The following is a 26,035-nucleotide window of genomic DNA, read 5'->3' as shown; positions in this document are numbered from 1 at the left end:
GATGCGATATGAAAGAGGGATTTATGTTAATAGAACAGTACCGCAATTGAGAATCAATTCATGTTTAGATGGAGTATTTGGTTGTTTTGGCTTCCAGAGCCATTTCGCCTTTAAACAGAACATGTAAGGTCCTTGGACTATAAGGCGAAATGTTAGGCTCCTTTAGTCAAATATTAGGCTACGTTACACATGAGAATAGTGACTAGACCATACAGGGGTCAGGGTTGGGAAAGGTGATCAGTCTGAGGCAACCTCTGCTGCCTTGGAACAGTTGAGCAACTGGTCACGGCCTGCCAATAAAATACATAATCTAGTCTGATCACCAAAGTCTATATTCCCAACAGTGTCAAGATCAGGAATAGTAAAATAAACATGGTATATTTAGGAAGCACACAGGAAATACAAATATAGGTCATGGCCTACATTGTCATGGCTTTTAGCCCACGTTCAGCCTAGTTCCATTTAAGTCTAGTTTCCTAAGTTCCAGTCTGTCTGTGCTATCATACAAACTCCTTGTCACTCATTATCATGCCTATTGTTTGGCTTGACAATGACAGCATTGGAGTTGGCAATATAACAAAAACAGATCTGAGACCAGCTGCTCAATAGGCAGAGTCTAGCTGTAACCATATTGCTTTCACCTATACAGCTTAGAGATCTCTGTGAACACAAAAAGTAATTTCACACACTGGCATTTTCAAAAAGGTAAGGTTCCAAAATGGAACCAGGCATGGAAAAAAAACATGATATGGTCTGTGATGTCACAGTAATGGTATATGAACAGAACAGCTCATCTGCTTTGACTGAGACAGCAGAAATATGGCTCCATTATTGTTTTTTTCTGCTGACCACTCCACAACACTGAAAGTTTTTTGCCGTTACCCATAATGCTCAGGGAACAATCATCTCCTTGCATTATTGTCGCTTCACCATTGTGCTGCTGTACACACTAAGTGAGAAACACACCACAATCTATGAAATATTGATAATTTCTAATCTGCTTGAGTACTAACAAATTCATGGTTTTCCAATAACCATGGATAGAAACAACCCACACACCTTATAAATAGTAACAGCCACACCATTGAAAAGATGTGTACATTTAATCACATTGAAGAACTGCCAAATGATTCAGGAGTTAACTAACATTTTTTAAAATCACATTTCAGGGGCTACCAGGAACACCACTGCTTATTTTTTATAATTAAGACATCAAAATCCAGATGTCATATCAGACCCACACTTCAAGTCTCTCACTGACTCCGAGGCTTACTACAAAACCAAGATCTCAAGTTAAGATTAGACCCAATAATGTCCACAATGCAGAAAGCAGTCCAGCAATATTTTTTTCCCCTCAACCATCACCATGTTCCATGTGGCTTGGCATCTTGTGCCCCCCTCCCCAAAGAAGCCAGTAATGTCAAAAGGAAATTGACCAGTTATCAGGAAGCAAAATGTTGCCTTTAGTTCAGAGCAAGATCTGGAGGTGGCCTTGCGTTTAGATGCTATACTCAAGTCTAATAATTCAGAATGGAATCTGGGGTGTTTTAATCTCTTAGATGTTAACACACCTATTTAGGGGAAGTTCTAGACCGGTTCACATTGACATTGGTGTACAAAGCGCTCTGTGAACACCGTAGGGTCCAGTGTCTTATAATGCCAGAAAGCACCTTCGGTCTGCTCTCCTCTACCACTCTCAGATGCAGACGCACACACACGTATTGGCAACATATTATCAATACAAAGATCAAAATCCACAAACAGTATGCTCTCAATAACAGATTCTTCTTACAATAGTAGGCCTATGTGATAATGTAAATCTGTAACAATTGGTTTGTTCATGTCTTCTTTTGGTAGAACTAGGTACAACCTCAGACGTAAGTGACAATTTTCAGTCACATTCCCATATCCTGCATTCAACTTCTCAGCTCTGAATCTTCAAATCAAATGTTAATGTTGTAATGTGTCACATGAGATCCTCTTGATTACCAGAGAGATCAAGACTGTTGTATTCTAAAGACATTGGTCATTACACTAGGAAAGTAATCATGAAGCTTGAACCGACGCTGCTTGGTTGGGAGAGGAAAGCTGCTTTTCTGCACACAAGATTCACACATGAAATGGAGAGCATCTTCATGGCACTTCAAAAACACCTGTAGACTCATACAAACAGGTCAGTAGTCAAAATAAAAAGGGTCGATGCAAGGTGAAACAATAGCTATATGAAGTGCAATTAGAAAATAAAAGCCACCCTAACGAATTTGGTTAATATTTAACTGACAAGCTGTTTGATCTTCTGACCCGTTCTTGGAAGATTTGCCAGTCTGATTCCTATGCATGACACCAGGCAAAGAGGTGAAAACACTTTCAGATCAGCATGAATGTGTGTGACGAGTGAGACAAAGACCACAATCATAGTTGATAGCAGAGCCTGATCTTCAGTAATGAGGCGAGTAAATGACAGCAGACAATTAAATCAAATGTTTTCCACAGATTTCCTCCTCCAGTGAGCGTGTCTCCAGCAAAGGAAATCTGTCATTTTGGGAGTTACTCATTGCTCAGACCCAAGGTTTACTGGGTCCCAAAAATATGCCAGTCAGTCACACATCATAAAACATATTGCACAAAAGTTTAGGTTGCAAAATAATTATTTTTTCCCAGCTCTCTGTCCAGTCTGTGAATAAAAACCAATAGGGACCATTTCAAAGCACCACTTGCATCCTAGTGCTTGCTTCTCATACAAGGTTCTCATTTTAGATCCTATTTCACCTCTTTATTACTAAATTTCAGTGTAATTTTAAATAAGTCAATATCTATGTTGGTGAGGTGTGTGTGTCTGTACAGTTTGTCACACTTCTCTGTGCCAGTGAGTGTTTGTATGCGTTTGGACATGATGTTTCCTGCAAAATAATTTGACCACCTCTCCTCCACTGGTCTTGCAGTCTGTTCCAGTGCAGGACGAGCCAACGGGCAGTAGTAGCAGTTATGTTATTATTACTTTTAAGGTTTAGTTAATGCAGTTCCTAAAACAGAAAGCAAAGAAATAATCTCTATACAAGGACTCGGGAAACAATAATGTGTGTCCTTTTGAACAAACTGACAAATTAACAAGCAAAACAACAGCAGAGAAAAGATGAGGGAGAACTGAACGCCAGTCGCAGGAACAGAGGGGGCACTTCTTGAACTCAGTTCTCTGTTCTGCGACGATGCCAGCTGTGTTTTTAGGTTCTGGCGTCAGTCGGTCAGTTAGTCACACACGGGCCGCTTGGCGTCCCCTCCGCTCTACCATTTTGTAGGCCTACGTTGGGCAGCGGAAGATGGCAGCTTAGTTAGCTGGGAGTGTTAACTGTGCATCTGTAGAATGTAGAGCCTGGCTAGTGGTTCCTCCCAGTTCGGGGCCCATTGTCCCCATCCACAGAGTCAGACACACTCACCAAAGTGCTGTGCAGCATTGGGTCTCCTCCTCTATGCTCCTTTGGGAAGTTCATGCCTCCTTTCCAACCATCACGGTGCACACACGTCAATTGACAAGCTAGGAAATGTAAAAAAAAAAAAAAAAAAAAACAGGCAAGGTTCCCAGGTGTGGTCAGCACAAACCAACCATCTCAATTCGCAGGTGCTCCTCATATTCTTCCATTTACCCCCCCACACTCTAAGAACAGAAGAATAGACTATGGAAGTATATGCATTTGCTCGCTCGGAGTCACTGTGAGAGTAGAACAGAGTGGGATCATGAGCGGAAGTCATGAGCTGCGTTGGATGGTTCACCCCTCTGTGCTGTAACACTATTGAAACATGGGGGGAGGGGGGGGGGGGGAAGCCAACAAGGAGCATGTGGGTGGATGGTTGAAGGGGGGGGGCTCAGCTGGCTGCGGCACGGGACATGAGATCCTCCAGAGCCTTTTCCTGGTCGTTGTTGTGCACCAGCAGCACCTCCTTGATGGTGTCCCTTTCAAAGCCCATCTCGCCGAACCTCGTCATCAGCGACAGGAACTCTAAGGCCTGAAGAAATCATGAAAAACATACATTGTAATTGGGAATTCTTGTTACGGATTGTTTCTGTACAATTTAACTAGATTTTTTACAAACATTTGCAAGGCGATCTATAAGAATCTGAACAGATCAATGAAATTAGGCTGGTCTAGACAATAATTAGCTATCTGGTTAGTAATGTAGTAGTATAAAGTCATTATTTACAATCAACAATGTAGTTATGAATACAAGTGGGTTGGATTTTCATTTTGTCTTCAAGTGGCCTTACACAGGAGCTGATGCGCATGAGAGTTTCACACCTTTTAATGATGCTTGATCGGTTGGTAGGCCTATCAGCGGGCCAAAATGACATGAAAAGTGATACAAAATAGATTAACAGTATTGCAGCAATTTCTGCAGTTCAGAATTTTTTTTTATTTAAAAAAAAGGTAGCAATCGATGCCCTATCCTAAACTTGTTGGAAGCGAGAGGCATCTTGCTGTCATTTGTTAGCCATGTCATTTTGAGCCGCATCACATATCATGCTAGCCCTGGCCACTTGCCTTCACTGCCTACCAACACAGCTACACTAATCCAATGCTCTAAATCTTTGAGGCAGTGTGAATGAGTGCACAGGCGAGAAGGGGTGCAATATGGGATTGGGCTCCATTCAGCCTAGTAGTAAGAAACGCACGCAGTCTTTCCGCTTTCTAATTAGTCATCAATCATCGTTGAAGCTGACTTCTCAGATAAATAGCGATGTTTGATTAGGTAGTTAGTTGTCATTACTTTGAGCTCTGAATAACGGCTAATCAAGGATTACTTTGAGTGGTTTCAACATTGTCTCCATGATAATTTACTTTAATATGGACCCAAATAAACAAGACTGATAAAATCATGGGCAGGCTCAAAGATCTGGTTGTCAGCGCTGGATACAAGGTGGTCTTCACCATGGAGCACTCAGCTAAGGTAAGAATGACGACCTAGTGGTTTGTGTGTGTTAGAAATCTCTGTGTGTTTGTCAGAGAGAGTCAAATTAATGAATATCAATATGAAATCACTCCTTCTTACCCACTGCCATCTGGGCCTTCAACAACACCAGGTCGTAGTTACATGGCACTACTCAGTCACTATTTGCTTTTACATACGTACTGTACCATTTTATTTGCCTCTACCATTATATTTACGCTTTGTGCAATTGTCTTGTAGTATTTTTATTGTTTTTACTTTGCATGTATGAAAAACAAAAATGTAATATCATCTCAGCAGATAAGATTGTTCCTCCTGGCCATGGAGACGTCAGCAACACTTTCCAGTACCAGTTCATCAAGCTGAACTTCAATTCTCATTATTTTTGCCATCCAGTGTTGCATATAGTCAAATCAAAAGGACCTTAATTTTATGTTTTTATTTTTAAGGATTGGTTGTTGACCGTTCATAATGACATTACTTGGGTTCCAATTCAAATATACAGTAAGTATACAAAACATTAAGAATACCTGCTTTTTCCATGACATAGACTGACCTGGTGAAAGCTATGATCCCTTGATGTCATTTGTTAAATCCACTTCAAAAATCAGTGTAGATGACAGGGAGGAGACCGGTTAAAGAACGATGTACACGCCTCGAGACATGGATTGTGTGTGTGTGCCATTCAGAGGGTGAATGGGCAAGACAAAATATTTAAGTGCCTTTGAACAGGGTATGGTAGTAAGGCGCACCGGTTTGTGTCAAGAACCTTAACACTGCTGGGTTTTTCACGCTCAACAGTTTCCTGTGTGTATCAAAAAGGGTCGACCACCCAACTTGACACAACTGTGGGAAGCATTGCAGTCAACATGGTCCAGCATCCCTGTGGAACGCTTTCGACACCTTGTAAAGTCCATGCCCCAACAAATGAAGGCTGTTCTGAATGCAAAAAGGGGGGAGGGAACTCAATATTAGGAAGGTGTTCCTAATGTTTGGTATAATCAGGGGTACAGTGCCTTCAGAAAGTATTCACAAACCTTAACTTTATGAAAAGTGGAATTACGTATTTTGAAATTTGTACTAATTAAAAAAAACGAAAAGCTGCAATGTCTTGTCAGTAGGTAGTCCACTCCTTTGTTATGGTGCTTAAGTCACATAATAAGTTGCATGGACTCACTGTGTGCAATAGAGTTTAACACAACTTATAAATAACTACCTCATCTCTGTACCCCACACATACAGATATTTGTAATGTCCCGCAGTCGAGCAGGGAATTTCAAACAGACTCAACCACAAAGACCAGGGAGGTGTTCCAATGACTCGCAAAGGAGGACTCTGAATATCCCTTCAAGCATGGTGAAGTGATTAATTACACTGATGGTGTAGCAATACACCCAGTCACTACGAAGATACAGGCGTCCTTCCTAACTCAATTGCCGGAGAGTAAGGAAACAACTCAGGGATTTCACCATGAGGCCAATGGTGACTTTAAAACAGTTACAGAGTTGAATGCCTGTGATAGAAAACTTAGGATGGATCAACAACATTGTAGTTACTTCACAATACTAACCGAAATGACAGAGTGAAAAGGAAGCCTGTACAGAATAAAATAACATTCCAAAACATGCATCCTGTTTGCAATTAATTAATACTGCAAAAACATTTTGTACTAAATACAAAATGTTATGTCAAATACAACATTACTGAGTTCCACTCTCCATATTTTCAAGCATAGTGGTAGCTGCATCATGTTATGGGTATGCTTTGGACTGGGGAGTTTAAGATAAAAAAAGAAACAGAATGGAACTAAGCACTGGCAAAATCCTAGATGAAAACCTGGTTCAGTCTGCTTTCCACCAGGCACAGGGAGATTAATTCACCTTTCAGCAGGACAATAACCTGAAACACAAGGCCAAATCTACACAAGTTGCTTACCAAGACAGTGAATGTTCCCGAGTGGCCGAGTTAGAAATGGGCAAATATTTTACAATCCATGTGGGCAAAGCTCTTAGAGAAAGGGAATTCTGACATGTATTCACACCCATGAGTCAATACTTATGTAAATTTGATATTTTTAAATTTTCAATAAATTTGCTAACATTTCTAAAAACATGTTTACACTTCGTCATCAGATGGGTGGGCATCAAAGCGGGGACCGAGAGACTGAGAAACAGCTTCTCTCTCAAGGACATCAGACTGTTAAACAGCCATCACTAACATTGAGTGGCTGCTGCCAACATACTGACTCATCTCTAGCCACTTTAATAATGAAAAAATGTATGTAATAAATGTATCACTAGCCACTTTAAACAATGCCACTTTATATAATGTTTACATACATATGAAATGAGTAATGCAGGGTATATACTGTACTCTATACCATCTACTGCATCTTGCCTATGCCGTTCGGCCATCGCTCATTCATATATTTTTATGTACATATTCTTATTCATTCCTTTACACTTGTGTGTATAAGGTAGTTGTGAAATTGTTAGGTTAGATATTACTGCATGGTCGGAACTAGAAGCACAAGCATTTCGCTACACTCGCATTAACATCTGCTAACCATGTGTATGTGACAAATTAAATTTGATTTGGCGAACAACAAAAAAATATTGAATCCATTTAGAATTCAGGCTGTAACAACAAAATGTGGAATAACTCAAGGCAGTGTAATGTGTTGTATAGTATAATAAATTTGTTCTAGTAAATGAATAAGAAAAAAAAAACAGCAGTTACGGTAAAAAAAAAAAAAAAGATATAAATAAACACAACATGTAACAATTTCAACGATTTTACTGAGTTACAGTTAATTTAAGGAATTTATGGATTTCACATGACTGGGCAAGAGAGCAGCCATGGGTGGGCATAGGCCCACCCACTGGGGAGCCATGCCCAGCCAACCAGAATGAGTTTTTCCACCACAAAAGGGCTTTATTACAGGCAGAAATACTCCTCAGTTTCATCAGCTGTCCGAGTGGCTGGTCTCAAATCGATCCCGCACGTGAAGAAGCTGGATGCGCAGTGGTGTAACGTACTTAAGTAGTACTTTCAAGTATTTTTACTTAAGTTATTTTTGGGGGTATCTGTACATTACTTTAATATTTATATTTGACAACTTTAACTTAATGTACTTTTATTTATTTTTTAAATAAAATACTTTTTACTCCATATATTTTCCTTGACACCCAAAAGTATTCATTACATTTTGAATGCTTACCAGAACAGGAAAATGGTCCAATTCACACACTTATCAAGACAACATCCCTGGTCATCCCTTCTGCCTCTGATCTGGCAGACTCACTAAACACATGCTTTGTTTGTAAATTATGTCTGAATGTTGGAGGGGGCCCCTGGCTATCTGTGTTAAAAAAAAAAAATGTAAAAAAATAATATAATAATAATAATAATAATAATATAATAAATAAATAAATAAATTAAAACAAAATACTTTTAGACATTTTCTGGGTGACATTTACTTTAACTTTAGTCATTGTCTATGAAGGTATCTTTACTTTGACTGAAGTATGACCACTGGGTACTTTTTCCACCACTGCGGATGCGTAGGTCCTGGGCTGGCGTGGTTACACGTGGTCTGCAATTGTGAGGCCGGTTGGACGTACTGCCAAATTCTCTAAAAACAACGTTTCTCTTATGGTCGAGAAACTAACATTAAATTCTCTGGCAACAGCTCTGGTGGACATTCCTAGTCAGCATTACAATTGTACACTCCCTCAAAAAATTGAGACATCTGTGGCATTGTGTTGTGTGACCAAACTGCACATTTTAGAGTGGCCTTTTGTCCCCAGCACAAGGTGCACCTGTGTAATGATCATGCTGGTTAATCAGCTTCTTGATATGCCACACCTGTCAGGTGGATGGATTAACTTGCCAAATAAATTAATGTTCACTGACATGGATGTAAATACATTTCTGCACAACATTTGAGAGAAATAAGCTTTTTGTGCATATGGAAAAATTCAGGGATATTTTACTTCAGCTCATAAAAAACAAACCAACACTTCAAATGTGTCTATATTTTTGTTCAGAATAAATAGTGACAAATATTTTGAAACAATTAATCAGTGTTGGTGTTCTTCTCTCAAGTGTTAATGGAATTAGAAAATAATAACTTATCTTAGAATGCAATTGTAATTTTTTATTCTTTTGTCCGAAGTCAACTTTAAAAGCTCATAACTCAGGGTCTGAAATATATCTGGATTTGGGACAGTTTGCAATTTTCAGAAATAGTAAATTTCACAAAGCAAAGGATTTCCCTAGGCCGCCACACATTTGAGAAGAAAGGTGGAGGAGGAGAACAGCACATGCTTGGTGTATCTAAGTTCAGGGAAAACTGGAAGTGAACCTTACCTTAGGCCACTCAACATTTGTGTGTTGAAACATCAGAGATAATGGAGTTGGCTGGCTAGTCGTCCTAATAGTCTTTGGTTCTGCATGCTGAGTTCATCTGTATAAACGTGCATATCAGTGTATGTGACGGTAGAGACTGTGGGTGGACTCACCTTCTCTTCAGAGCACTGGTACATCTCTAAGCCCTCCTCTACGGCACTGGGCTCAAATCCCCGCTCACAAAGACGCGTATGAGTAAACAGGTACTCCAGCACCTGGTTCACAGGATGACAGACATTGTTGATCTTTAGGTGAGGGCTTCATGTGCAAGTCCAGACTGTCTATCTGCTAGGTGCTTTTACAAGCTGAGAGCAAGATAATTATGACTGCAAATATGATGGTGACCAAATTCTTGGAGGTGAATTTATGAAATAGCTAATGTTGGCATTTAATAGAAATACATGAATATTCATTGTTGATTAGAGGGATAGCTAAATTCACATTATAAAATATTGTACTTGCGTGATGCTTGAGGATACATTTTTTTCATTTTGGAAGCTAGCTGTCAAACGTATCAACTACCACTGTGTCATTCCATTGTTAGCCAATGTTTATTCAATATTTTTTTTGTAACCTTTATTTAACTAGGCAAGTCAGAAGAGCAAATTCTTATTTACAATGACGGCCTACCCCAGCCAAACCCGGATGACAATGGGCCAATTGTGCACCGCCCTATGGGACTCCCAATCACGGCCAGATGTGATACAGCCTGGATTCGCCTCTTGCACTGAGATGCAGTGCCTTAGACCATTGCGCCACTCAGGAGTTAACTAGCCCCTTAACGAGTGTCTCCTACAGTACTACTGTAATCCTTCACTGCAATGCCATCATAGTGTTTAGGCATCAAACAAAGGTGATGGATGGTGTGTTTTGAGACAAAAGAAAACACTGCGTAAACGATTCATTTATTCACAACCACCATCCTCAAATTGTTGCCTGGTGGACTTTTTTGTGAACACAGACAATCACATAACGCAGACATCTGATGACTTCACAGTCAACCATGACAGACAGACAATTCTCTGGGCGCAATGGGCAGTGAGTGAATGACAGCACAGATTCAAATTGAAAATGTCTTTATAACAGATCTGTGTAGAGGAAATGGGCCTAGGCTGCTGTGACCGCGAGGGAGAGCGGAGGGGCGTACCTGCTCCACATTCTGGCCTCGCCTCTGCATGGCCCGCAGGACCCCCTCGTAGGAGTACCCCATGGACACGATGGTCTCCACACATTGCAGCCCACTGGGTGACAGGTTGAGCAGTGCCGCTCCGCACGGGAGAGGACCTGCATTTATCTATGCAGAGAGTTTTTATAGCATCATATCTCTATATGAGTCCAAAAAAAAGCATCTTCCTCTGGTCCACAAAACTTCTAAGCTTTTCAGAAGTTTGAAATAATTAAGCAATACATTTAGTCATTGAAACTAAGCAAAGCCCACTTCACCTTCTGTGTGTGTAAGCTCACCTGCTTTGGTGCCCCATTTTGGGTGTGTTGGGTGTGCCTGGGTGGCTCCTCAGTCTTCTGCTGGGGTGCTGGTGGGCTGCCGGTGGATAGGCTAGGTGGTACAGGGGCTGGAGAGTAGGAGTCAAACGACAAGTCCCCAGGGTCCGACAGCTTGGGGAAGGTCAGCGAGCGGATGTTGCAGGGCCGGTCTGGGTCCATTGTCCGTCCCTGGGCCAGACCCCCAGCTCTGTCCATGTCCAGTTGCGCCACCAGCCCGTTGAGGGAAAAGGCTGTTTTGGCCGGAAGGCTGGTGGCGGGGAGTTGGGGTGGAGACGTGCTGCCTCGCGATGCCAGCTCGGGCTGGGGTTCCTCAGGTGGTGATACAGACTGCTGCTGGGGCTGTGGCTGGCTCTGGAGGATGTTGCGCAGCTCCTCCCTATCGTCCAGCGTCTTCAGCTCCAGCTTGTCGAAGGGGTCCTCCTCGCGCTCAAAGTCAGCCAGGTTAAGGTACTGTGGCTCCGGGATGCTGGGAGCGGTCTGCCTGGCGGGCGCGGGCAGCGGGGTGAGGATGGCGTTGTGGCGCAGTGCGGCCATCAGCGGATTCAATGCGGGCGGGAGAGCGTCCTGCTCCTCGGCGGGGCGAGGCCTCTTGCCCCCGCCGGCCAATCCCCCGTCAGGGTCCTGTGCGGGGGGTGAGTGCTCCCTGCTCTCCAGCTCCACCGCTGCAGCTCGGGCCTCTGCCGCCCTGGCCTCGGCCAGCTCCGCCCCCCAGCGCACACTCCGCCTCTCCAGGGAGAAGTCATACTGCAGTGGCCAGAGACAACCAGCATGACTAGTTAGAGCGGAGCAACAGACAAAGGACTAAAGGAATAGAGACTAATCAACCCGGGTGAATCTGGTCGAGAAATGAGATATCTTATTTTCAACATTTACAGAGGTGCCCCCCCTAATACAGACTAATATTACAGGGAAGCAATAAAACTTACCCCCAAGCATCCCTGTCATTGAAACGTTTGATGCAACAGTGACATAAGTCAGAAGACGTACCTGCAGGTCTGCGAGCACAGAAAGACAGTCGGGCAGGCAAAAGCCAACAGGAAGCCCCACTTTGGCAGGGCAGCGGAACTTATCGTTGATTTTAAAGGGAACGTCATCAAGGTAGCTGATGGGTCCTGGAAAAACAGGATGAGTGAATGGCCGAAATGAAAAATGACACCATAATGCAAACGTAGGAATATTTTAAAACAAAATGAGCAGATGGAGAACAGAGAAAGAGGCCGAAAGACAGACACACTCACCATTGTTGTGGGTATCAGACTTCCTCGCAGCCATTTAGAGTCTGTAAAACACACAGGGCTCTTGAATGAGTGGGAGATGCCTTAGAGGAAGCAGTGAGGGTGTTGTCACACAGTCCTATTTAAAGTGAACTCTGGGGTAAAAACAAAGAGCAAAAGAAGTCAGTTCTCTTTGTATTCACACTGCCCTTGCCTTTGAATGAAGACTCGACTCTTTAGCCAGTTCACTTAAACTATTTTGTGGTCCTCTTTGCATTCACATTGCTATGTTTAGAAAGGAATCAAGATCTTTCCAACATGCACTCTGGGTTTTTACAATGTGTAGGACAAGCCATTCAATCAGAAAGCGTTATTGGACAGCTAGCTATACATTTTGTACGCTAATAGATTGACTGCATTTAGTTAAAATATGAGAGAGAATTGTAATCAGAAGGTGCTATTAATATGTGCATTTGATTGGTAACAGAATAACTACCACTATTATTATAATACCCTGCTGGTCATCTATGAACATATGAACATCTTGGCCATTTTCTGTTATAATCTCCACCCAGCACAGCCAGAAGATGACTGGCCACCCCAAATAACCTGGTTCCTCTCTAGGTTTCTTCCTAGGTTCCTGCATTTCCAGGTAGCTTTTCCGAGCCACAGTGCTTCTACATCAACAATGCTTGTTTTTTGGCGTTTTAGGCTGGGTTTCTGTATAACACTTTGTGACAACCGCTGATGTAAAAAGGGCTTTAAATACATTTGATTATTTATTCCGCAATTATTCAATCAACGCTGTAATTGAAAAAGAAAAATTGTACACCCAAGGTAGGCTACTACTTTGTTAAGAGCTAAAATAGAGTACAAAATCTGTTTCTCACCAAACATGTCTTCTCACACTATTCAAACCAGACAATCAATAAACAGCTTATGAAGCCCTCAGCCTATTGATCACATAATGCAAACAATCTGAACAAAGACATTTTGGATGTCTGTGGGTCCTTGACAATCACTAATCAACATCTAGAGGAAAATGTGTTGTAGTAGTCTAGTGTGCAGTGCGGGAATAATGACATGCAAACCTGGGGAGCTTTGCGTTAAAATTGTCTTCAAAAAGGGAGAAACAGACCGCAGAATTCAAGAGAATCGAACTCAGACCACCTCTCGAGATGGTTTCAGTTCGGGTGATCTTTTGAAGGGTCTGAGTTCATTTGGAGAGTTCACACTGCACAAAAAAAAACTAAGCGAACTGCACTGAGTACACAAAAATTGGCTGAAAGGGCCCAAGTGTGAAAACAGCCTGAAACAAGACATCACCCCATATCCACCATTATACAGAGCATTCGGAAGTATTCAGACCCCTTGACCTTATTTATAATTTTTTTGACATTGTTAGTCTTATTCTAAAATCTATAAAAAAAAAATAAATAATAATCCCCTCAATCTACACACAATACCCCATAATGACAAAGCAAAAACAGGTTATACACTACCGTTCAAAAGTTTGTGGTCACTTAGAAATGTCCTTGTTTTGAAAAGAAAAGCACGTTTGTCTATTAAAATAACATCAAATTGATCAGAAATACAATATAGACATTGTTAATGTTGTAAATGACTATTGTAGCTGGAAACGGCTGATTTTCTAATGGATTATCTACATAGGCGTAGAGGCCAATTAACAGCAACCATCACTCCTGTGTTCCAATGGCACGTTGTGTTAACTAATCCAAGTTTATCATTTTAAAATGGCTAATTGATCATTAGAAAACCCTTTTGCAATTATGTTAGCACAGTTGAAAACTGTTTTTCTGATTAAAGAAGCAATAAAACTGGCCTTCGTTAGACTACTTGAGTATCTGGAGCATCAGCATTTGTGGGTTCGATTACAGGCTCAAAATGGCTAGAAACAAATAACTTTTCTGAAACTCGTCAGTCTATTTCATGCGAGAAATTGCCAAGAAACTGAAGATCTCGTACAACGCTGTGTACTACTCCCTTCACAGAACAGCGCAAACTGGCTCTCCAGAATTGAAAGAGGAGTGGGATGCCCCAGTGCACAACTGAACAAGAGGACAAGTACATTAGCATGTCTAGTTTGAGAAAGACGCCTCACAAGTCCTTAACTGGCAGCTTCATTAAATAGTACCCGCAAGACACCAGTCTCAATGTCAACAGTGAAGAGGCAACTCCGGGAGGCTGGCCTTCTAGTTTCTCCCATTCCGTTTCTCCCATTCCGTTTCTCCCATTCCGTTTCTCCCATTCCGTTTCTCCCATTCTTCTCTGCAGATCCTCAAGCTGTCAGCTGTGCAGCGACACTCCACATCCAACCTATTTTCAGGTCTCTCCAGAGATGTTCGATCAGGTTCAAGTCCGGGTTCTGTCTGGGCGACTCAAGGCCAGAGACTTGTCCTGAAGCCACTCCTGCGCTGTCTTGGGTGTGTGCTTAGGGTCATTGTCCTGCTGGAAGGTGAACCTTCGCTCCAGTCTGAGGTCCTGAGCGCTCTGGAGCAGGATTTCATCAAGGATCACTCTGTACTTTTCTCCGCTCATCTTTCCCTCGATCCTGACTAGCATCGCAGTCCCTGCCATTGAAAAAGATTCCCACTACATGATGCTGCCACCACCATGCTTCACTGTGGTGATAGTGCCAGGTTTCAGATGTGACGCTTGGCATTCAGGCCAAATAGTTCTATATTTGTTTCATCTGGCCAGAGAATCTTGTTTCTCATGGTCTGAAAGTCTTTAGGTGTCTTTTGGTAAACTCCAAGCGGGCTGTCGTGTGCCTTTTACTGAGAAGTGGCTTCTGTCTGGCCACTCTACCATAAAGGCCTGATTGGTGGAGTGCTGCAGAGATGGTTGTCCTTCTGGAAGGTTCTCCCATCTCCACAGAAGAACTCTGGAGCTCTGTCAGAGGGACCACCAGGTTCTTGGTCACCTTCCTGACTAAGGTCATTCCGCCCAATTGCTCAGTTTGGCCAGGCTTCCTGCTCTTGGAAGACTATTGGTGGTTCCAAACTTCTTTCATTTAAGAAGGATGTTCTTGGGGACCTTCAATGCTGCAGAATTATTTTGGTACCCTTCCCCAGATCTGTGCCTCGACACAATCCTGTCTCAGAGCTCTACGGAAAATTCCTTCAACCTCATGGCTTGGTTTTTGCTCTGACATGCACTGTCAACTGTGGGACCTTATATAGACAGGTGTGAGCGCCTTTCCAAATCTAGTCCAATCAATTGAATTTACCAGAGGTGAAACTCCAAGTTGTAGGAACATTTCAAGGATGATGGTCAATGGAAACAGGACGCACCTGAGCAAATTCGAGTTTCATAGCAAAGGGTCTGAATATGGCAGGTGGTTAGAGCATTGGGCCAGTAACCGGAAGGTTGCTGGATCGAATCCCCGAGGCTGACAAGGTAAAAAAATAAAAAAAATCTGTCGTTCTGCCCCTGAGCAAGGCAGTTAACCCACTGTTCCCCCGGGCGTCGAAGACGTGGATGTCGATTAGCACACCTCTCTGATTCAGAGTTGAGTTAAACGCAGAAAACACATTTCAGTTGGACAACTGACTAGGTATCCCCCTTTCCTTACGTAAATACGTTTTTTTTTGGTAATGAATTTGCAAACACAACTACAAACAGGGTAGTGTTCGTAGTTGGATTAAAATAAAAAAAACTCATCAATAACAAAATGTGTAAAAAGTCAAGGGGTCTGAATACTTCCCAAACGCACTGTAAACTACATCCCAGTCTGTACATACATGAAAAACATTATGATAATTTGTGCTGCTGGGGATCTAGCCTGACGACTCACACTAAATTCTTCAACTGCTCTGTCACTCACTACATACTTTAGTCTGACATATTAGTCGTTGGTGGTGACGAGTGGCGTTGTACAAAACAAAGTAATCAACGATTGGATAGCCTAACCAATCTGAGTATCATATGTATCAATTCAATGATGAATTTTCAAACTGCCGCTTTACCCACGTGTGTTCTAGCTCTGGACCAATCAGATGGCCACCGAATGTGTTCACATTCAGTAAAGCGTTTGGGGAGGTACTCAGATCCAGACTCATTGCGGAGAAGAAATCAACGTCCGTAGGCGTGGTGTAGTGTTTGGCCGGAGCAAGGAGTCTGAGTAGCCAGGCAACTGGGGAGCCCCCTCTGCCAAAAAGCTACCATACAGGCCCCCTTTGTAGAAACACAGTGGCATGTCCATGGGGGCATATTACAGTGCCTTCAGAAAGTATTTATTCCCCTGGACTTATTTTCTCACCCAGCTACACACAATACCCCAAAATGACAAAGTAAAAACAATTTTGACATTTGAGCAAGTGTATTGAAAATGAAATACAGAAATGTCTCATTTACATAAGTATTCACACCCCTGAATCAATACTTTGTTGAAGCACCTTTAGCAACAATTACAGCTGTGAGTCTTTCTGGATGAGTCTAAGAGCTTTCCACACCTGTATTGTGCCACATTAGCCTTTGTAATATTTTTCAAGCTCTGTCAAATGGTTGTTGATCATTGCTAGACAACCACTTTCAGTTCTTGACATAGAGTTGACTTACATCTACTTGAAAATATCAGCCACTCAGGAACATTCACAGTCTTCTTGGTAAGCAACTTGTGTAGATTTGCCTTGTGTTTCAGGTTATTGTCCTGCTGAAAGGTGAATTAATCTCCCTGTGTCTGGTGGAAAGCAGACAAACAGGTTTTCAAACATTTTGCCTGTGCTTAGCTCCATTCAGTTTATTTTTTATCCTGAAAAACTCCCCTGTTCTTAATGATTACAAGCATACCCATAGCATGATGCAACCACCACTATGCTTAAAAATATGGAGAGTGATACTCTAATGCATTGCGTTGAATTTGCCCCAAACATAAATTTGCATTCAGGACAAAATGTTAATTGCTTGGCACATTTTTTGCAGTATTACTTGTTGCAAACAGGATGCATGTTTTGGAATATTTTAATTCTGTACAGTCTTCCTTCTTTTCACTCTGTCATTTAGGTTAGTATGGTGGAATAACTACAATGTTGTTGATCCATCCTCAGTTCTCATATCACAGCCATTAAACTCAATCTGTTTTAGTCACCATTGGTCTTATGATGAAATCCTCTCCGTCAACTGAGTTAGGAGGGACACCTGTATCTTTGTAGTGACTCGGTGTATTGAGACACCATCCAAAGCGTAATTAATAACGTCACCATGCGCAAAGGGATATTTAATGTCTGCTTTATTTTTTTACCCATCTACCAATAGGTGCCCTTCTTTGCGAGCATTGTAAAACCTTACTGGTGGTTGAAATTCACAGCACGACCTAACAGATAATTGTATGTGTGGGGTACAGAGATGAGGTAGTTATTCAAAAATCATGTTAAAACACTTATTGCACACAGAGTACACACAACTTCTGAATTGTTAAGCACATTTTAAGGCATGCCATAACAAAGGGGTTGAATACTTATTGAAATAACTTAACAGTGACATTAAAATGGGGTATTGTGCGTTGGCCAGTTAAAAAATGCAATTCCAACAATTTTAAATTCAGGCTGTAACAACAAAATGTGGAAAAGGTCAAGGGGTGTGATTACTTTCTGAAGGCACTGTAGGTAGGGCAGTAGTGGTAAAGTGATGAGGCAACAGGATAGATAGACAGTAGCAGCAGCATATGTGATGAGTGTGCCAGTGTGTGACGAGTGTGCATTGTGTATGTCGTCCATTATGTGTGCAGAGTCAAAAAGGAGTCAATGCAGACAGTAGAATGTAGCTACCTGGACTATCTATACACACAAAAGTATGTGGACACCCCTTCAAATTAGTGGATTCTGATATTTCAGCCACAACTGTTGCTGACAGGTGTATAAAAATGTAGCACACCGCCATGCAATCTCCATAGCCAAATATGGGCAGTAGAATGGCCTTACTGAAGAGCTCAGTGACTTTCAATGTGGTGCAGTCTTAGGATGCCCCTGTGGTGCAGTCTTAGGATGCCACCTTTCCAACAAAAAAAATTCTGCCCTACTAGAGCTGCCCCTGTCAACTGTAAGTGCTGTTATTGTGAAGTGGAAACAAGCTCACAGAACAGGAGCAACAACAGCTCAGCTGTGAAGTGGTAGGCCACACAAGCTCACAGAACGGGATAGCCAAGTGCTGTAGCATGCAAAAATCATCAGTCCTCGGTTGCAACACTCACTACCGAGTTCCAAACTGCCTCTGGAAGCAATGTCAGCACAAGAACTGTTTGTCGGGAGCTTCAGAAAATGGGTGTCAATGGCTGAGCAGCCACACACACGCCTAAGAGCACCATGCACAATGCCAAGCATCGGCTGGAGTGGTGTAAAGCTCGCCGCCATTAGATTCTGGAGCAGAGAAAATGCGTCCTCGGGAGTGATGAATCACGCTTCACCATCCGACAGACAAATCTAGGTTTGGCTGATGCCAGGAGAATGCTACCAGCACCAATGCCGTGCCAACTGTAAAGTTTGGTGGAGGAGGAATAATGGTCTGGTGCTATTTTTCATGGTTCGGGCTAGACCCCTTAGTTCCAGTGAAGGGAAATCTTAATGCTACAGCATACAATGACATTCTAGACAATTCTGTGCTTCCAACTTTGTGGCAACAGTTTGGGGAAGGCCCTTTCCTGTTTCAGCATGACAATGCCCCTGCGCACAAAGCGAGATCCACACAGAAATGGTTTGTCGAGATCGGTGTGGAAGAACTTGACTGGCCTGCACAGAGCCCTGACCTCAACCCTATCAAACACCTTTGGGATGAATTGGAACACCGACTGCGAGCCAGACCTAATTGCCCAACATCAGTGCCCGACCTCACTAATGCTCGTGGCTGAATGGAAGCAAGTCCCCGCAGCAATGTTCCAACATCTAGTGGATAGCCTTCCCAGAAGAGTTGAGGCTGTTATAGCAGCAAAGGGGGGACCAACTCCACGTTAACGCCCATGATTTTGGAATGAGATGTTCGACAAGCACGTGTCCACATACATTTGGTCATGTTACGTATTTGGTTAACTATTTAGCAGTCTTATGACTTGGGGGTAGAAGCTGTTCAGGAGCCTTTTGGTCCCAGACCTAGCGCTCCGGTACTGTTTGCCGTGCGGTAGCAGAGAGAAAAGTATATCTTCAAGCATAGTGGTGACTGCATCATATTATGGATATGCTTGTAATCGTTATGGACTGATAAAAAAAATAAAACAGAATAAAGCTAAGCACAGGCAAAATCCTAGTGGAAACCGGGTTCAGTCTGCTTTCCACCAGACACAGATAAATTCACCTTTCAGCAGGACAACCTAAAACACAAGGACAAATCTACATGAGTTGCTTACCAAGACAGTGAATGTTCCCGAGTGGCCTAGTTACCTGGAGCAGCAGGTAGCCTAGTGGTTAGAGCGTTGGGCCACTAACCTAAAGGTTGCTAGATCGAATCCCCGAGTTGACAAGGTAAAAAAAAAAAATTGTCGTTGCGCCCCTGAACAAGGCAGAACCCACTGTTCCCTGGTAGGCCATCATTGTAAAAAATAATTTGTTCTTAACTGAATTGGCTAGTTAAATAAAGGTTAAATTAATTTATTTTTAAAAGTTAGCTGACTTAAATCTGCTTGAAAATCTATGACAAGACCTGAAGACCTGTCTAGCAATGATCAACAACCAATTTGTCAGACCTTGAAGAATATTGAAAATAATCTAAATAAAATTGGCAAATGTTGCACAATCCAGATGCGGGAAGCTCTTAGTGACTTACCCAGAAAGACCCACACCTGTTATCGCTGCGAAAGGTGATTCTAACACTCACAGGTTTGGACACTTACCTAATACAATTTTTTTGTTTTCATAGATGTTTTACAAATGTTAACATTTCTTCCACTTTGACAGAATTGTGTGTAGATCGATGAAAAATAACAATTAAATACATTAATCCCAATTTGTAACAAAGAAATGTGGAAAAAGTAAAGGTGTGTGAATACTTTCTGAAGGCACTGTATATGTAAATATTTACCTCAATTTCCTTATACCCCTGTACATCAACTCTGTACTAGTACCCCATATGTATTATTATTTTTTTTTTATTGAACTAGGCAAGTCAATTAAGAACAAATTCTAATTCACAATGATGGAAAACCCCGGCCAAACCCTCCCCTAACCCGGACAACCCTTGCCCAATTGTGCGCCGCCCTATGGGACTCCCGATCGCGGCCAGTTGTAATACAGCCCGGGATCGAACCCGGGTGTGTAGTGACGCCTCTAGCACTGCAGTGCCTTAGACCACTGTGCCACTCAGTGCCCTAAAATTACTAAATTAAAAGTTTAAATCACCCAGTAAAATACTACTTGAGTAAAAGTCTAAAAGCACCTGGTTTTAAAATGTACAATGGTGGGAAAAGTACTAAGTAAAAATTACACATCAAATTCCTTATATTAAGAAATCCAGACTGCACACATTTTTAAAACACTGTTTACTGTTATGCAAGACGGCCCCCAGAAGCAGTTTGTACTTCGAGATCACAACACTTTTTCGGCAAGTCGTCCAAGATCCCTAAAGATTGGAAAGCTGCCACGGTCATCCCCCTCTTCAATGGGGGTGACACCCTAGACCCAAACTGTTAGACCTATATCCATCCTGCCCTGCCTTTCTAAAGTCTTCGAAAGCCAAGTTAATAAACAGATCACTGCCCATTTCGAATCCCACCGCACCTTCTCTGCTATGTAATCTGGTTTTCAAGCTGGTCACGGGTGCACCTCAGCCACGCTCAAGGTACTAAACGATATCATAATCGCCATTGATAAAAGACAGTACTGTGCGGCCGTCTTCATCGACCTGGCCAAGGCTTGACTCTGTCAATCCCCGTATTCTTATCGGCAGACTCAACAGCCTTGGTTTCTCAAATGACTGCCTCGCCTGGTTCACCAACTACTTATCAGACAGAGTTCAGTGTGTCAAATCGGAGGGCCTGTTGTCCGGACCTCTGGCAGTCTCTATGGGGGTTATCACAGGGTTCAATCAACGATGTTGCTCTTGCTGCAGGTGATTCCCTGATCCACCTCTATGCAGACGACACCATTCTGTATACATCTGGCCTTTCTTTGGACACTGTTAACTAACCTCCAAATGAGCTCCAATGCCATACAACTCTCCTTCCGTGGCCTCCAACTGCTCTTAAACACTAGTAAAACCAAATGCATGCTTATCAACCGGTTGCTGCCTGCACGACAAGCATCACTACTCTGGACAGTTCTGACTTAGAATATGTGGACAACTACAAATACCTAGGTGTCTGGCTAAACTGTAAACTCTCCTTCCAAGCTCATATTAAACATCTCCAATCCAAAATTAAATCTAGAATCGGCTTCCTATTTCGCAAAAAAGCCTCCTTCACTCACGCCACCAAACATACCCTCGTAAAACTGACTATGCTACCGATCCTCGACTTCGGCGATGTCATTTACAAAATTGCTTCCAATACTCTACTCAGCAAACTGGATGCAGTCTATCACAGGGCCATCCATTTTGTTACCAAAGCCCCTTATACCACCCACCACTGCGACCTGTATGCTCTCGTCGGCTGGCCCTCGCTACATATTCGTCGCCAGACCCACTGGCTCCAGGTCATCTATAAATCCATGCTAGGTAAAGCCCCGTCTTATCTCAGCTCACTGGTCACAATAACAACACCCACCCGTAGCACGCGCTCCTGCAGCTATATCTCACTGGTCACCCCAAAGCCAACACCTCGTTTGGCCACCTTTCCTTCCAGTTCTCTGCTGCAAATGACTGGAAGGAATTGCAAAAATCGCTTAAGATGGAGACTTATATTTCCCTCACTAACTTTAAACATCCGCTATCTGAGCAGCTAACCGATCGCTGCAGCTGTACATAACCCATCTGTAAATTGCCCACCCAATCTACCTACCTCATCCCCATACTGTTTTTATTTACTTTTCTGCTCTTTTGCACACAGGTATTTCTACTTGCACATCACCATCTGCTCATCTATCACTCCAGTGTTAATTTGCTAAATTGTAATTACTTCGCTACTATGGAAAATGTATTGCCTTACCTCCTCACGCCATTTGCACACACTGTATATATATACTTTTTTTTCTCTATTGTGTTATTGACTGTAAGCTTGTTTATTCCATGTGTTACTGTGTTGTGGTTTGTGTTGTTGTTTGTGTCGCAGTGCTTTGCTTTATCTTGGCCAGGTCACAGTTGTAAATGACAACTTGTTATCAACTTGATTACCTGGCTAAATAAAGGTGAAATAAAAATACATTTAAAAAAAGTCATGGGGGGACATTAGCGTACCATGGAGCAAAATATAGCTCGATCAATCAGAATGTCGATGCAATGACCACCCGTCCTTTACTCAAACCCTAATCAACAAAATCACGTGACATTTTCAAGCAGCTATAGCTAGCCAACTGTAATGTCATTTTGGAAACATTGAACGAGTCATACTTGCATGACTCATCCACAGAGGTAGCAAGAGTAGCTACAACTTTCTATGAAGTAACATTCCAGTAACTAGCTAAGTAATTAATTAAATACATGTGATGTGTAAAGAACGTACTCGAAAACGTAACTAACTATGACAGTCAGTAAGGTGTACTTTTCTAGCTGTCAGAGTGGCTATAAAAGTACCCCTTACTGACTCTAGACTGCTAGCTCGGTTGTCTCAGCTTGTGACTATCTACCTAGTTAGCTGGTATTTTGAGTGATTTATCCTTGGAAAACAATTGGCGAGTAAGGGTTAGATTAAGATAATTCAAGAGGAGAAAGATAGCAGGCTAGCATAGCATAGGACGGTAACTTAAACTCCTAAAGCTAGCTAGCTAACGTTAATACGTTAGCTACAAATGAGCTAACTAACTTTTTCATGACAAGCTAACGTTAGCTAGATAGCTGACACAAAATAACCCACAAGTTAACTTAAACCTTAACTGAAAGTCTGGAACATAGCTAGCTAGGAAGACAATCAGAAATAAAGAATATCCGATGTGGACAATTTAGGTAACGTTAGCTAGCTAATGTTAGTTTGGTGGCCTGCACTAGACAGTGCTGGCTAGTTCACTCCCTCTCCGCCACCGCCCCTGAAAGAAAACTGAGATAACATCTTCCATGAACCCCCTTACCCGTATTATCTGCTCCGTCTTGCTTCTCCAAAAACGTACGTACACCTCAAAGCAAAGACACCTTCTTCAAACTTTATATTAAAATAAATGTTATTGGAATCGAAATCTCGTTCATGCTTCATAGTGGAACGCCATCTTGATTTATTCGCCTTCCTTCCTATGGTTCCAGTTTGAAGTCACGTTTTCACTTGATGACGACACAAGTGTAGATAAATAAACATACAGGGTGCTATGTAATTTTATTTACAGCATTCTCTCATCACATTGAATTGTACATAATAGTTGGTTGTGTACGTTTTTTGTAATATTTTTGTACATAAAAAATTGAAAATTATACACTTTTGGATTACACAACCATAACAGAAATTGGACAACGAATGTAATTTCTCTCAGAAATCACAAAATGTAATTGAAAAAACATAAAACAATTAAATAAAAAAATGGCACATGCCAGTGCAATGTATAGTATTTTTTTGTCTATCATCCTTTGGCTACACTGAAGAGATGTTCCCAGACATTTTCTTTATAAGATTTTTGTCACCCTACTCTGGATTCATTAATTATTTAATCCCCTCGAATATCGTCTGAACTGAATAGGGATCAGGAGATCATGATGGCTAGTCAGTCAAGTGTTTACATGGAAAGCATGGTTAGTGTTCCCTTGAGAACCATAACCATGCCAATGTCATTGAGTTTATTGATAATTTTCATAAAACAGTGACTAGCTTTGGATCCAATGTTGGTATGATATTGCCCAAAAGCTTATCACCATGACATACTTCAGCATTATGCATGAAGACCTTTCAGAACAAAATAGCACTAAAGCTTCATCTGATCACGGCTACAAATCTCTTTAAAGCCACAATCCTAAGGTTTGGTTTTGTATAAAGTTAAGGGATGGTGCTGGGGAAATGTAACCACTCTCAAATCCAAACCCAGGTACATGTGACTGTTAGTCCAACACCTTATGCATTACACAAATAGGTCCAGGTAAGGTGTTGTACCAAGGTCACTACTCAACACCCTTCATTCTAAAAACATGTCCCCATGCTTCACTCTCACAATTCCCTTGTGCCCATACTTTCAATGGCCATACCAGGGAACCATCCCACTTCTAACACCAACATAACGAATCCGGGTGGGTAGCCCAACTCAATCCTGAGTCTCTTGACGAGATGGCTGGGTGTCAGTCTAAGTTCCCTACAATATGATATGCTAATTCAAATGACAATTGAACAGCAGGTAATATCCCAGATTGTGCCTTGAATGAAACTAAGATCAGCCACACACTTATATTCCTTCCAAAGCTTTGATCAAGGATAAAATCAGAACTACGTTATCAAATCAATAGTCATGTCATCAACAGTCAAATGCAAGTGTACTGTACCACAGTAGCCTTTATGATGCAAAGATCCAGTTTAGGAAAATGCCTCAATACCTAATGATTGAGAAATCTAGATTATCATAATTTTGGATTGTCTATCCTTCCCATTAATTCGTGTGGCATGCATCAGAGCCATATACAGTGCATTCGTGAAGTATTCAGAACCCTTGACTTTATCCACATTGTTACGTTACAGCCTTATTCTAAAATGTATTACATTGTTTTTTCCCCCTCATCAATCTACACACAATACCCCATAAAGACAAAGCAAAAACAGGTTTTTAGAAATGTTAGCAAATTTATTAAAAATAAAAACCGGAAATTTTACATAGGTATTCAGGCCCTTTACTCAGTACTTTGTTGAATCACGTTTGGCAGTGATTACAGCCTCGACTCTTCTTGGGTATGACGCTACATGCTTGTCACATCTGTATTTGGGGAGTTTCTCCCATTCTTCTCTGCAGATTCTCTCAAGCTCTTTCAGGTTGGATGGAGAGCGTTGCTGCACAGCTATTTCAGGTCTCTCCAGAGATGTTAGATCGGGTTCAAGTCTGGGCTCTGGCTGGGCCACTCAAGGACATTCAGAGACTTGTTCCAAATCCACTCCTGCGTTGTCTTGGCTGGAGCAGGTTTTCATCAAGGATCTCTCTGTACTTTGCTCCGTTCATCTTTCCCTCGATCGTGACTAGTCTCCCTGCTGCTGAAAAACATCCCCACTGCATGATGCTGCCACCACCACCAGGTTTCAGATGTGATGCTTGGCATTCAGTCCAAAGACTTCAATCCAAAGACTTCCTGGTTTCATCAGACCAGAGAATCTTGTTTCTCATGGTCTGAGAGTCATGAGGTGACTTGTGGCAAACTCCAAGCGGGCTGTCATGTGCCATTTAGTGAGGAGTGCCTTCCATCTGGCCACTCTACCATAAAGGTCTGATTGGTGGAGTGCTGCAGAGATGGTTGTCCTTCTGGAAGGTTCTCCCATCTCTACAGTGGAACTCTGGTGCTCTTGTCTCATTATGTGGTATTGTGTATAGATTGATGAGGGAAAAAAATATTTTATACATTTTAGAATAAGGCTGTAAAATAACAAAATGTGGAAAAAGTGAAGGGGTCTGAATACTTTACGAATGTACTTCTTTACTTTTTCCACATTTTGTTGTGTTACAGCCTGAATTTGAAATAGATTAAATGCTTTTTAAAATGCAATGGCATACCCACAATACCCCAACGTTGATTTATGTTTTTTAATAAATGAATTAAACATGAAAAGCTGAAATGTCTTGAGTCAATAAGTATTCAACCCCTTTGTTATGGCGAGCCTAAATATGATCAGGAGTAAAAAGGTGCTTAACAAGTCACATAATAAGTTGCATAATAAGTTGCATGGACTCACCCTGTGTGCATTTATGGTGTTTAACATG

At 41.9% G+C, this 26,035-nt stretch overlaps 1 protein-coding gene across 3 annotated transcripts; it reads right to left on the bottom strand.

Annotated features, from left to right (window-relative positions):
* Positions 1-1,063: 1,063 nt before the first annotated feature.
* On the bottom strand, positions 1,064-23,473 carry LOC115150211 (ubiquitin-associated protein 1-like). Of its 3 annotated transcripts, none has more exons than XM_029693280.1 (7): positions 23,231-23,468; positions 12,093-12,223; positions 11,842-11,966; positions 10,816-11,598; positions 10,499-10,645; positions 9,465-9,566; positions 1,064-4,002 (listed from the first exon to the last, which is right to left on the bottom strand). In XM_029693280.1, exons 2-7 carry the CDS (start codon positions 12,124-12,126, stop codon positions 3,862-3,864), a joined length of 1,332 nt encoding a protein of 443 aa, XP_029549140.1. In that variant the 5' UTR covers positions 12,127-12,223; positions 23,231-23,468; the 3' UTR covers positions 1,064-3,861. The 3 variants fall into 3 exon arrangements, with proteins under 3 accessions (XP_029549140.1, XP_029549139.1, XP_029549141.1); XM_029693279.1 differs by having other exon boundaries at positions 12,093-12,133; XM_029693281.1 differs by lacking the exon at positions 10,499-10,645 and having other exon boundaries at positions 12,093-12,133; positions 23,231-23,473.
* Positions 23,474-26,035: the final 2,562 nt, after the last annotated feature.

The sequence above is a fragment of the Salmo trutta genome, chromosome 16, assembly GCF_901001165.1.
Source record: "Salmo trutta chromosome 16, fSalTru1.1, whole genome shotgun sequence".
NCBI lineage: Eukaryota > Metazoa > Chordata > Actinopteri > Salmoniformes > Salmonidae > Salmo > Salmo trutta.
The sequence above is the reverse complement of the archived record's forward strand: the minus strand, read 5'-3'. Positions and strand labels throughout refer to the sequence as shown.

What these genes read in the sequence shown, in the direction of transcription:
- LOC115150211 (XM_029693280.1), bottom strand. Translation starts at nt 12,126, where the DNA reads ATGGCTGCGAGGAAGTCTGATACCCACAACAATG. An exon ending in AAAATGGGGCACCAAAGCAG is followed by an intron (nt 10,646 to 10,815) that starts GTGAGCTTACAC and finishes CTCTCTGCATAG; the next exon opens with ATAAATGCAGGTCCTCTCCC. An exon ending in ACCAGTGCTCTGAAGAGAAG is followed by an intron (nt 4,003 to 9,464) that starts GTGAGTCCACCC and finishes TGATTTCTTCAG; the next exon opens with GCCTTAGAGTTCCTGTCGCT.